The sequence below is a fragment of the Numida meleagris genome, chromosome 1 (genome assembly GCF_002078875.1).
Source record: "Numida meleagris isolate 19003 breed g44 Domestic line chromosome 1, NumMel1.0, whole genome shotgun sequence".
Classification (NCBI taxonomy): domain Eukaryota; kingdom Metazoa; phylum Chordata; class Aves; order Galliformes; family Numididae; genus Numida; species Numida meleagris.
The window spans coordinates 113413516-113427246 of NC_034409.1; the positions used below are offsets into that span (position 1 = coordinate 113413516).

Below are 13731 nucleotides of genomic sequence, written 5' to 3' on the forward strand. Positions count from 1 at the left end.
GTCCGGCCCCATGGACTTGTGGTAGTCCAGGTGGAGTAGTAGGTCTCTGACCGTTTCCTCCTGTATCATGGGGGGTTTGTTTCGCTTCCCATCCGAGACTTCCAGGTCAGAGAGTAGAGTGCTCTGAGGACAACTGGTCTGGCTTTTAAAGACAGACGTAAAAAAGGCATTGAGAACCTCAGCCTTTTCATTGTCCTCAGTGGCCACATTCCCAGCTGCGTCCAGCAAAGAATAGAGATTCTCCTTGGTCCTTCTCTTACTGTTAATATATTTGTAAAAGAGTTTCTCATTCCCTTTAATCCCAGCAGCCAAGCTTAATTCGAGCTGGGCCTTTGCCTTTCTAATTTTCTCCCTGCACATCCTGGCAACCTCTTTGTACTCTCCCTGAGTTACCTGTCCTTCTTCCACAATTGGAATATTGTATTGGAATACAAGACTAAAAGCATCATGTTCTGTAGGACAAAGCTGTGTTGTGTTTTCAGGCAATGACAAGGCATATAATGTTGATTTGGTGGAGAAAGAGGGATTGTGAGTTATTTAAGGAGGCAGAGTTCATATGTTCAACAGCAGGCTTGAGAAGGACTTCAGATGATTTCCTTATATATGCATTTTGAAGAAAGATCAGTGTGACAATGAAGAACGTTAAAGGAATTTGGTAGAAAGACATGCAATTTTTAGGAGTTGGATAACACAGTGTTTGTTAAAATAAGGAGTGCTATGCAGGTACAGATAAGAGATGAAGGAGGCACAAGATTATCTTTAATGCCAGGTATTGGAAGTGGATGATTTTCGTTGTGACAGAGTACATAGGAGTGCTGTCTATTGTAAAAGAGAACGACAGGAAGAGAGATTGGAAATGTTAACAGTGTTTGGTTTCTATTTTGAAAGCAGTATCCTGAAGGTCAGTTGGTTTTTTTGGGGATGGGTGAACTGAGGGAAAAGCTGAATGATACTCAGGGAAAGGATGTGGAGCTTGTAGGAGACCAGTGACTTCAACTGTTAATTAGCTGATAGCACACTAATCACTTCTGCTGAACCCTTGTCTTTCTTCCCCTCTGCTGCAGGCCAATAACAAGCCTGAGATTGAAGCAGCCTTGTTTCTGGACTGGATGAGGCTGGAACCGCAATCCATGGTGTGGCTGCCCGTACTGCACAGGGTGGCTGCTGCTGAAACGGCCAAACACCAAGCGAAGTGTAACATCTGCAAGGAGTGCCCCATTATTGGATTCAGGTACAAGCTATCTCCCTTTCTACCATGGATACCACTGCTTGGGGGATCGCTAGCTCTGTTTGTTCCCGTGCAAATCATGTCCCTGATTTTCTGCGTGTTGTTGACGTTAAAAAGAGTTTTGATGGGGCATGAGGGAGAGTAACGCGTACACTGGGTACTTACACTGGATGCAAAAGCTGAATAGAACAAAAATCACTTACCAGTTCAGATACCGCCCTTCTTCTGTATTCTGCTCTTCCAGTCTTTCTGTGCTTCAGCCAGTGTATTGGCAGATTGCACAACTAACGATTTGCTTTAGTTTCAGTCTCTTATACATGCAGCTTTATTTTCTGAATCGGTTCTTAATGAACTGCTTTATATCACAGCATAAAGCAAGGAAGTGACTTGAAAATTTACAGACGTAAAGATACTGTCCATTTTTTCAGAGAAGGAATGTGGTTGGTGGGATATTAACTAGTATGCTGGAAATGTTGCTAATCTCTTTAACCATCTAGATCAACATCATGGTTACTATAGCAATGAATAAGTCAGTGTGTTGTAAAATGGCTGTGTGCTGGTATGCCTGTTGAGAATCCATTTAACAGCTAAGTAAATACTCACTTCGAATTATGCCTAGACTTGTTTTATCATTTTGCTTCCTAATAGCTGCTTTGTATGGTTTTGTCCTTGTTCCTGGTCTTCTTTCACTTCTGGCATTTTTCTTTCCATTGTATCATGTTATTTACAAAGACCTTTTTGTAATTTTAGTTCTAAAACCAAGATAGCGAACAGCAGCAAGCAGTACTACATAGAAAAGCCATCATTTTGCTCTAGCATGTGAGAGTATGAATGTTTTCTTCTACACCTACAGTGGGGCAGCCTTTTATCCTACACAATTGCACAGGCAGTGAGAAGTGAGGGAAATAGTGAAAGTTCTGCTTTGTTTTGAATCTCGGCTTTTCTTCAGTTGAGCTATTAATCACATCTTGTAAATTCATCCCCTGCTTTTATTCCTCTTGATTATTGAAACTGGAGAATGATAAGTATTACTGAAGAAGAGCTAGGGATGGGATGTGATGAGTTCAACGCATTCACAAAGAAAAAGCTTCCTGTTCCAGAGACAGTTCATGAAACTACTGAATTACTCTCACAGTTTATATAAACAGCCAGAGACAAGTGGATGGAATTGGAAAAAGCAGCACTTGGAAAAATCAAAGGATACCAATTGAATGAATAGTGCGTAGTTAGTTAGCATCAGAAGCATGGACGGTGGACACTGGAGCTCTGTGTTTCCAGTTTTGTCTGATCTCATCTGTCCCCTTAAATTTATATAACAATTCTATTATGATAGTCAAATCTGTCTGTCGCAGATTTTTTCTCTGCCTTTGCAAGTCATTGAGACCCTGTTTACACACTCAACAAAAAGACACTGTGTTGGACAGCTTTTAGAAAGTTAATACTGTGAGCCTCAGTGCATGTGAAACAATGTTCTTTTGAGGTTATTGTGACAGAACTGCTTAGCGTATTTGGAACAAGAAAACCCTTATGCCTCCGGCTCTTTCGAGCACTTCAGCACAGCAGATACAAGTTAGCTGTCTCATAAAGCTGATGAGATTAAATAATGGCCTGAAAGTGCATTCCGATTTTTGCATGGATGGCATTCTATACATAAAAATTATATTTTGAAGATGCTGGAGCATGAACAAATCCCTGCCTTCAATCAGCACTGAAGAGCTTGCTGATGGTACGTGTTGGGGAGGGCATTACTTATCTGAACTTTATTTGCTTAAGAAATTCTGTGTTTGGCATCATGTCACAGACCAAAAGGACAGAAATTAGCATTATGGAAACAAACATCTCAGTGCTGTGTTTTGTGTATTATGAGAGAGAGTGATTCAGTAGTTAGAACTCTTCACTGTTGCCCACTGTTAGAAATTTTGTGACACAGGGGGATTCTTTGTGAAAATTCAAATCTTTGCTAAGCATCTCTGCTTTGTTGCTTTGGGGCAGCAGTCCTGTCCCTCAGACAGGCCCAGACCTGTATTGCACACTGTGGGACATCTGAGGGAAGAGCACTTAATAACTTGGAAAGCTCCAAAGGCTGACATGAAGAATTCATATACTAAGCACTGAAGCCATGTTTTTCTTCCCCCTCTTTTAGGTACAGAAGCTTAAAGCACTTTAACTATGACATCTGCCAAAGTTGCTTCTTCTCTGGCCGTGTTGCAAAAGGTCACAAAATGCACTATCCCATGGTGGAGTACTGCACACCAGTAAGTAGCTGTTTTACTGACCCTTACTGCTTATTGTTAAGTAGAAAGGAAAAACTTCATTTGCTGTGTGCAAGGTAATAGAGTATTTGGGTGGCTTTTCCCCCCATAATGAAATCGCCTTCTGTAATATGTATATTCCAAGAATTTCTAATGCTTAGTAAAAATAGAGTCCAGTAGTTGGAAGTAAATTGAAATATCACTGTTTGTACAGTGCTCTGTCGTACTAGGTTATTGCATGCTGATGAGCTGCTCCATGTTCAATGCCATACATGTACCTTCAAGAAGGCTGTGGTTTGCGCAAACACGTATTTCTGTCTTAGTCGTAATGTTTTCTCCCTATCCCTGTGAGACTTTTTTTCCTTTCCCCAGCAAGTTCGTACTTGTCTTTCCTGCAACACTACAGTTGCATCTTTAAATTCTTTACTATTTAGTAGTGCTTTTTGATCTTATGTTGACTAGAGAATACAGCATATCAGGGAAGTTCTTTAGAGTAGCTAATTAGGTTTCATTTCTGAAGACTGGGAGTCCTGTTCAGTGCAGCACATGAATGACATTGTAGGCTCTCTGCCCTCCTGTATGCAAAAGGATGACTTTTGCATAAATGTTTCTTTTGTTCAAAGCAGCTGGCAAAGAAAACTCCATATTTCTGTCTTGTGTGTTCCTCTCTTTCTGGCCTCTCGTGACCATTTTTGGCAGAGTGCCATAAATTAGTGGCGCTCTCAATCTGTCCTTCCACAGTACAGCATACCTGAACTTTCAGCTGCCTTTGCTATTGTGTGTGGTGATACTGAAGCATTCCACATTCTGGATTCTTTTCCTAATGTTATAGGATAGTCATTAGTCTCGTACTTTTGTCTGCTTGTCAAGTGTAAATAGGGAAAATAAAGCATTAATATTATGTACAGGCTAGCTGTGTGAATAACTGTTCCATCTTAATGTAGCTATCTTAATCCAAACAAAAAGGCATTGCCAAAGTGAAGTAAGGACTTCTAGCTTTTCTTAGAAAGTTAGGAAAGGCAGAGAACAAATACTCACCTAAAATACTATAGTAAAGCAAGTACAGTGCTTAAATTTAGTTTCAATTTATGCATGTTTATTTACATCATCAACTTTTACCGTAGCATTCAGATGGCATCATTTAATCCAAATCTTTGCAAGGGGAAACCAAGGTGGTTTTGCTCACTTTTTGTCAGCATTCACTGGCTGGTGCTTTTCAACATCTTTCCCAGTGGGTTGAGGTTACTGGGAGGGGTGATTCGCCTGAGCTGCTGCACAGGTCAGAGAGGAACCTTAGCTCTGCTGAGACGAGTCTAAACAGACCTCTCCACAGCAGGCGTTCCTGCAGGAAACTGTTTTGATTGCTGCCTCAGCCCCAGCCCAGCGGCTGCCCACAGCACTCCTGCCAGTTGAGCTGAGTGCATTCTTGCTGAGTCAGCTGTCGGTTTGTTCTGCAGTTTGCCACTCTTACTTTTGTTAAAAAGCATTGTGGAAGATTGTGAGTAGTGCAGGGAATGCACAGAACAACCTCTCGCTGCTATTTTCTTACCTGTTCATGAGGTGCGTTTCGAGGGAGGTGTGAAAAGAGAGAAATCAAATGGCGTGGTGAGACACTCCCACAGCCTGAAGCAATTCTTTGCAACATGGACAGAGTCCGACTGGTTCCTGTTCTCCCTGACAGTGGAGGTTACTGACAGGCATAAGGAGAACTTGTAACAGCATCCAGATTGCTGAGTCAGACTAAAGAAGCATTTAAAGACCGTAAATTTTTTGGTGAATTCTGAACTCTGGCAGCCAATGTTAATGTGCTGTGCCTGCCTGTACCAGCAGTGAGCTGAATTAGAGTGGGATTAACAAGGGAAAAAAAGTGAATGCGACACACAGCAAGTGCTGATCTTTTTTGTGCTGCAGCTGTTGAAAAAGTATACCTAAGTACTGTGTGACTGAACAAGATATCCACTGAAGCTATCATCATGTCTAGTACGTAATTGTTTTTGAAATGAATGAAAAGAGTTTTGCAGATGACAAAGCATTTTTTCCTCTTCTTCCAGACAAATCTCTCACCTCAGATTGCACTTTGGCAGACAGAAGACATACGATGCCTTCATTGACATATCTTTGCAATAGCTAGATGTGCACAGTGAAGTCTTTCTATATTTTTATTCTCACTCTCTCTTACTTCCAGAAAATTTTGGAGTACTGCAGCCTTTAATTCTCCTGGAGGGGAATTAGCGAACTCATGCTGAATGTCCAAGGGGTGTGATAGTTTCTCCTTGCAAAAGGTTGAGGCAGATTGAGGCCAAGGCAGTTCCCTAGTTTTCATTTAGACAGAAAAACTGCAACAATTATTCCTGCAAGCAACACAGCTTGATGTCTTGTTCAAAGAGAAGTGACTTTTAAACAGGTTTCAAATAAATAAAGTGTAGAAGCGCTCTTCTAGACTGAAATTTAAATGTAGGCTCATATTTCTGTTTGGGTTTAACACCAGCACACATAAAAAAATACCTTGGTGGAATTAAGTGTATCAAACTGAGATAATTTTCTGCAGCTAGTGTTTATAATTGGTGCTGAGGTCTGGAGTGAGGGGTTAGGAAGACGCTTTATTAAACCAAACTGCAAAATGTCAGATGGTGGTAAGTTCTGCTTTTGTCAAGAAATAGTTTTTGTTTTGGAATAGTTTTGCAACATGCTAGACCCAGCTGCCTATATATTGATTGGATTTAAGAGAACTAAGATGCTAAAAGTGGGACTGAAAATTCCACTGTTTCTTCCTTGTAAACCCATTCTGCTGTGAATTTGATTTTGCATGATTTTATTCTGAAAATTGTGTGGCATAAAACTTATGTGGAATAAATCAGCAAGTCTGGCTGAAAATAGCTTTAGTCTGTCAGCTTGTCCATGTAATAATCATGTTTTCTTTGCCATTCTTATGCTCCTTGAACATTTTTGACATTGAAACCAGATCATAGGAGAGGTGCCTGGTGCTTCTAGTTGTCAGTGGAAGACGTACTTTCTTCTCATGATGCTTGTGATACCAGCTTTCAAACTAGATCAGGATGTTTCCATGAAAGCACACTATTTTGCTGTTTGGCTGACATGTGGAAAGTTCAGGGGAGATAACGTGTCCCAGGAAGGTTGAAGCAAAGAGTGTTTTATTATTCATTGTGCCTAAAAACACAATCAAATTACAGTCAAATGCAGTTGAAAGTGTTCACACTGAAAATACGCACTAAAAATAGGCAAAGCAGGAATAAATGTTTATAGATGACACAAGTGAGCAAAATGAACAGAAAGCTGTGCATACTTCATTTATACCGAGACTAGATATTAGAAGATTTCCCAGCTGAATTGCTCTAACTGGTCTCATGATGCTGACCTCGTTAAGAATTCTCACAATAGGATTGCAACTGGTGTTCCGGAGAGGGAATTCCCTCCTACTGCAGGCCACATCGGTAAATGCCCTTTCCAGAGTCCTCTGGCTGGTCCAGATGTACTTAATCTCTCCCTTTCTTTAATTCAAGTATTGAAATATTGCTGAGCGTTATCGCAGTTTCTTGGAAATACAAATGCTGCTGTACTGGCTTGTCGGTTCTGACGTATTACTTCTCTGCCAGTCATTGATCACACTGAATTTTCATACTAGATTGACTGAAATTGACTGGAAAGAGTCAAATTCTTTCCTGCTTTACATGAAGCTTGAAGTTATCTTCAGTATAGGAAGAACATTTGTCCTTTCTGTTAATGCATCTCAGTCTTTCTGCAAATTATTTTTTAGAGCATGCTTAATTTTTCTACCTGAACAATCATTAAAAATACATACATCTGTGTATCCGTTGCTCTACAAAAGTAGGCTTGACTGATGGATCCCAGCACCTCCTTCCTTTCTGAAATAGAAGGCATAGAACTCATTAAAAATGTCAGAAAGATTAACTTTCCTTCATTTCTTTCCTTCAAATTAGATACACTGGAGAAGTGATATCGTTATGTGGGTCAGGATGAACTTAATTTACTGTAGAAAAGCAGTATTTCAGGGTCAAGCTTCTCTGTGAGTTGTAAAGAGTGGAGTGCAGCCTGACTAATGTAACTGAAGTCTTCCATTAAAATTCTTCAGAAAATTGTCTGACTCTTAATCAGGCTTGCAAGAAGTGTTACATCTTCACAGCGAACATCCTTTGAACTCTTTCTGACTCATTCTGGTCTTCAGGAAACTAATTGCACTTTGTGCTCCTCTGTTGGTGTCTGTAGGAGAAGGGAGGCTGAGTGCAGGCAATGGAGTAGAAAACTTTCTGTAAATTGTACTCTCCTCAGGTTATTGATCTTAAATGCCTCCTAGCTTCAGATTAAACAGATCCAAGAAGAGGTAACTGATGTAAGAGCTTTCAGCAGCTCTCACCTACTTTTTGTTTTTCTTTGATCAAAATATTAATGGCAGAGAAGACTGAGAAGGGAGACTGGAATGAAAATGTTCCAGGAGTATTATTACCCTGGCTTTCATGGACTGACAGATCCAGGAGATGTAAGCAGCGAGCATGTGGGAAGAGTCAGAATTCAGCCAGTCAGGCAGCTGCCAGGTCCCACCGACCAGCCACGTGCCCTCTCTTGCACCCATTTCAGTGCTGCACAGAAAGTAGGTGGAGAGTCCCAGGCCACATGAGGAAATGAGAAATTCTCATTTAATTATTGATTGTCCTCTTTCGATCACCTGAGAAGAGGCATGAGTCTGTTATGGGTTTTTGGAGCTTACTCTTCTTACTCCCCTCCAGCTGTGCTGTTTGTATTTCATTTTGACGTGACTGATAAATAAAACGTGTCGTTCTGGAGGCCAAGTCATTGTCAGCCCTGCTTGGTGTGGCCGCAGTTCCTTCATATGGCCCAGCAAAGGAAGGGGCAACTGAAAGTAATAACCTCTCATGAAAGATGATTTCATTGTGATTTGTGGCTTTCAGACAACTTCTGGAGAAGATGTCCGTGACTTTGCCAAGGTACTAAAAAACAAATTTCGAACAAAAAGATATTTTGCAAAGCACCCGCGAATGGGGTACCTGCCTGTGCAGACTGTCTTGGAGGGAGACAACATGGAAACGTGAGTAGTTCTGAAGTTTCTAAGTAGCAATGTATTTGGTATGCTCTTTGAGCTTCCCAGCTGGTGCCGACTGCCTTCACTTCCTACATTCATAAAGCCTCATTCTTTCTTTCATTTTTTTTGTTAACCACAGCTGGCAGGAAAACACAAGCTGGAGTTCCAATTGCCATTCCTATTATATGTTTACATACCTGTCCTTACAGGAACTTCCACTTCAGTCAGTAAAAGAAAAATGCTTTCTGACAGCCTTATAAATGTTTCGTTTTGATATGGCAATTTGGAACTAGTGATCTCTTCATTAGATTTTTATTTCCTCCCAAATAGGTATTTTTCTGTATTTTTTTTAATTAGTTTGCTATGTTTGCAAGCTTCTCAACTGGTTTCTTCTTTTCTCACCCTATAAATTTAGTCTTATTAAATGACTTTGAAGTCAGTTGCGAGAAAAAAGAGGTGATAATACACAGAGAAATTTATGAGTAACCCATTCTTCTTTGTTGTTGGTTTTTTTTTTTTGGTAAGATTAATCACTTAAGTTTAATGGCAATTGCACACAGCTTGTCCTCGCTCTCTTTCTCTTTTTTAATTTTAGATTTTTTTTTCTCTTTTTGGTTCTTTGCTCTCCATGGTCATTCACGTTGGTCTGTTGGATTTCTGTTTTTCAGTTGTTGTGATTTTTTTTTAATCTTTCTGTAATTATTTTGCTGCTGAGTTTCTTCTGCCTCTCTCTTCACCTCCTCATTTTTTGTCTTGCAGTCCTGTTACTCTGATCAACTTCTGGCCAGTAGATTCTGCGTGAGTACTTTTGCTGAAGTGTGCTGCTGCTGCTACTGCTGCTGCGTTCCCTCACTTTTTTGTTTGTTTCTTTTTTTAGTTTTGCATAAGTTCATTTCCTTCTTTCTTTATGATAATTTTCTTTGGTACACTCTCTAAAGGAATGTTTTGATCCCAGATGAGTAGAATGGGATAAATCCAGGAACTTCAGCAATCATGAAATGTGTTCTGTGTACTCTTTCTGGAGTATGTACTTTCATGGAATTAACAGGGATTTTGGTACAGTCTTACTAATGCTTATGAGAGTTTGTCATTTAAAAGCCTGTGTTTCTGAATGCGTCAATCCCTCTACATGTATACTGAATGCTTTTTGAAAGATACGAATTGAACGGATTTAATTCAATTTCAGGAATGATACTGTTTTGTAGTTAAAGCTGTAATCTGGTTTTATGCACATCCATGCACACCTGCACACCCACGTGTCCCAATTAATCCAAAGCTCACTGGACATTTTATTACAGTTTTTTTTACATGCGATTTTGTGAAGGCAGGTTGAAATGGGAAAATGTCTACTGTATATTTTTTTCAGAAGTTAAAAAAGCAGGGTTTTTCAGTTGTGGACTGGATTTTTGTTCTTACATCATTCCTGCACATGCATCGTCTTACTGTTGTAGTAACACTCTTATCGTAAACTAAAGCTCTATCTTTACCGTTGTGGCATTTGCTGCTACTAGTGTTACATGGATGATTTCAGAACAATGTTAAATAAGGTTTATTTTTAATTCACATATTGATAACTATTATGAGAATAATAAATAGAATTTTATATATTTCCATATGGTGAAATGTATATGGCTTGCACCTTCATTGAATTTTTGGTAGAATAAACAAGAGTGAAATGAATACATTGGAATATTGATGTATAGTTTTCATTTGGAGCACAGACCATTGGGAAGTCAAATGCAGTGCTCGTCCTCTAGGAAGTTTACTTTCAGTAAGCAAGAAAGGTATATTTCTGCAAACCGCATATGGTTAAGGATCCACCCACAAAACTGCCGGAAGGCTTCATCCAGACTGAAATAGAGTGGCTTTGAACTTTAAGGGTGAATTTGCATTTATAAATGCATATGGGGTGATTGCAGCATATTGTATAGGAAACTGTCTGTAGAATCCTTACCCTTTAGAATAATTGAAAAGTTAAAAGTAACCGTTTAAAGAATGCTTGGATAATACGGAATGCCATTGCTGTGTCTGACATAACATGAAATTAAGCCGCCGTAACGTGCTTATTTGTAAGGCACACTGCAACTAGTTCACTTACAGTAATAACTTCACTTATGCCTACGCTGATAACATCACACCTAAGATTTAGTGTTGAATACTACAGGGAGCTTCATGTGCATGTAATATTTAAGAGAGCTTGGGAAATACATAGAGAAGGGATTTGGATGGAGAGAGAGCTAGCACCTTTTATCAGACCAACTCAGGTGTCTTCCTGAAAACATTCCTTTCTTCTGGTCTGAAGAAAACAGGAAATTAAAAAAATAAGTATTGGCTGGAAGGAGTTGCTGCTTGTTTTGTTCTGGTAGCTTTGTTCCTTTCTTTAGTGCTAGACCATCAGGGTCACAGCGTAAGTTACTGAGCTAGCCAGCTTTAAAGCTATTTTTTCAGTTACGGGGCTGATTGCAGCTTTGGCAGACAAATCTCCTACTCTGACTTTCATTGCCTTTTTTTGGTACTCTCATACCAGTTTTTCGGTTGTCTTCAAAGTGCTGCAGAAAAGCATAACCTGACTAAATTCAAAAGTGCTATGACTATTCTGGCATCAACATATGTTATGATATCTGAATTTGTTTTTAAGTACGTACATACGTATATATACATTGCTACGAGTTAGTGATTTAGGTCACTTATTATCCACCACATATGTATTTTCTGCTTGCCAGGCATTAAAGGGGAAGCTCACGGCTTTTTATGAGGATTTATGTCTTGGTCTGTGGACTGTTAGTGGCACAAAAACAATTTACTTGATTCTGCACTTTCAAGAGCCATTAACTGCAGTGCTGGATATCGCAAAAAATGCCCTCCTCTTGTCGGCCAGGTTTCCACAAGTGCAGGGAATTGCAGGACGAGGTGTTTACCACTCGATTACCACTTGACGTGAATGGAATTCCTCAGTCTATTGCTGCAGACACCAGCTTGAGAAATACAGCTGTGGAGCCCTTGTAAAAGGAATGACTATCTTGGTTAAATATTGGCTGTGTTTCTCGGCCTTCTCACTGAGTGTTCAGACTGATTACATGAGCTGATTACATGTGCTCGAAAGGTAAGGCCAGTGAGCTCTTGCACAGATGGTCATCTGAGAGTGTGTCTGCAACAGCCTGCAGTGCAGCACAGCTGTCAGCCGTTCCCAGGCTGGCTCAGGTACTGGCAACTGTGTACTTATGAGCAGCTAAATTAAACATGAAAACTGCAGTGCTTCCCAACAGGTTTGCTTTAATAAGGAAACTTTTTAAAATCTGAATGGGGTAGATCTCTGTTGCACTATGTTCTGAAGCAGAGGCAAACTTGGAAATGTAGACTTATCCCATGCCTACAAAGTTGGCAGAGAGGCATAGGAAACTCAATAAGTTACACAGCACTGGGCTGTCTTTAAAAGAAAATGCTTATTGCGCTCTTTATTCACCTCTGAATGTAAAGGTTAGTTTTGAAGCAGCAAGCTTGCAGTTACACAGTCAGGCAAAGCTTTTACCTTGTGCTACTCCCAAAAGACAGACACATCACTTCTGTTTCTCTGCTGCCCAGTTGGTCCCAGCCAGGTGCTGCCCTCTCCTTTGTACTGATACAAATGCGTGGAATCCCGGAGTAAAAGGGACCAGGAGAATGATCTGGTTCAAAACTGAAGCTGCTTTTATTACAAGTTTCCTAATCCACGAATGGTACTAGCAGCAGCATTTGTGTGTGCATTGAAAACAAGACCTCTTCTTTCATTGCTAGTGCCAGTTTAGGTCAGCTGAGCTTGTACTGCCTGTCAAGCAAACAAAAAATGGGGATAGCATCAGTTTGTCAGAAAACACTTACTATTTCGCTTGGTAATCCATATGATCTAGATAAATTGCATCCTTTTCCCCTCTCCTCCCGTTAGCATTTAAGTTCTTACACAAAATACGATGCAAAGTTGCAGGCAATCAGTTGTCCATCTGCATGAATCTCTGTTGTACCAAGAAACTCTGAACTGAGTATTTATCGGCTGGCTTTCTCTGGTATTATTTGAATATGTAGTAGAAAAATTACATTTGGAGGCCAAAGCTCATTTCAGACAAAATGAGATTCACGATAGTTGGCCTGTAAAGTCTTAAAGAGAAAAGCGTTCCGTTCTTTGAGGCATTGGCTGTTTTGTATAGTGCATACTGTTCTATGAATTCTGAAAGATTATAATTTTCTGAAGCCTTTTGCAGGCTGTTTATGAAACTGGAAAATGACCAATAAACTATAATGATCTCTTAGCAGATTTACTGCAGAATGATCAAGCTCCTAGCATAGAAGCATTAAACACCATGAGATTATTAGTTCTGGGTTATAACCAGTAAATACAAAACAGATTTTGTCTGCACTTGAGCTGCAGTGTACTCGCATCTGGGCAGAACCAGCCCAAACCACAGTATCCAACAACTGAACATGAAAGGAAGACACTTCATCCATCAGGAATCTTAACAGGAGTCGTAAGAGATGGAAATTCAGATTCAGTTAAAATAAGGGATTGCTGTATGATCTGGAAAGCTGCATCATGTTTTTATTGTTCGGGTACCCTGCTACATGTAGATAGGCAAAATCCCACATGGCAGTCAGAGTGCTTCCTGCCAGCACATCTGTTTCTGAAGTGCAGAGGTGACGTTGTCCTGACAAGGATGTTCTTCAGAATTGAGACTGGACAAAACTGTTAGCAAACTTTATTCATGAGGGGTCCTATGAATTGGTTTGATTGACAAAAAAGCATCCTACTTATCAGGCAAAAGGCTCAAAATAATGAACAGTGCCCTGTGTAACACACTGATTCAAGTTACAACTGGAGAAAGAAGAAAGGCAGAATCGTCACTTTCAGCAGTGTGTTATTAAATGCTCATTTCAGCCATTTTATGTTTATGGCTGCTGCCAGGTGGAGTAGCATTTGCAGGCTTTTCTGGGTGAAACATGCTACTGCTGGCTAAGGGCATGCCCTGGGCAGTGGGGAGGCAGAGGAAGGGCTCCCAGTGGCACCTGACAGCGAGGCATTCAGAGCAGGCCTGCAGCAGTGAGACAGGCACAATTACAGGTGGAGGAGACAGTTGTGAGGGGAAAATGGGGGCAAGGGCTCATCTACAAATCCTCTGGAAAAATGATTTTTTGGGGGGTTTGTG

The 13731-nt window shown here is 40.3% G+C and overlaps 1 protein-coding gene across 19 annotated transcripts in view; it reads left to right on the forward strand.

Annotated features, from left to right (window-relative positions):
- DMD (dystrophin) overlaps positions 1 to 13731 on the forward strand; it is a 1007484-nt gene that overhangs the window by 962802 nt on the left and 30951 nt on the right. For 14 of the 19 annotated variants that reach the window (XM_021408061.1, XM_021408111.1, XM_021408134.1 and 11 more), the window contains 4 exons: positions 1065 to 1231; positions 3372 to 3483; positions 8427 to 8563; positions 9317 to 9355. In XM_021408061.1, coding sequence (XP_021263736.1) covers positions 1065 to 1231; positions 3372 to 3483; positions 8427 to 8563; positions 9317 to 9355 — 455 coding nt within the window. The remainder of the gene's footprint in view (positions 1 to 1064; positions 1232 to 3371; positions 3484 to 8426; positions 8564 to 9316; positions 9356 to 13731) is intronic. The other 5 variants (XM_021408144.1, XM_021408090.1, XM_021408098.1 and 2 more) reach the window with 1 other exon arrangement.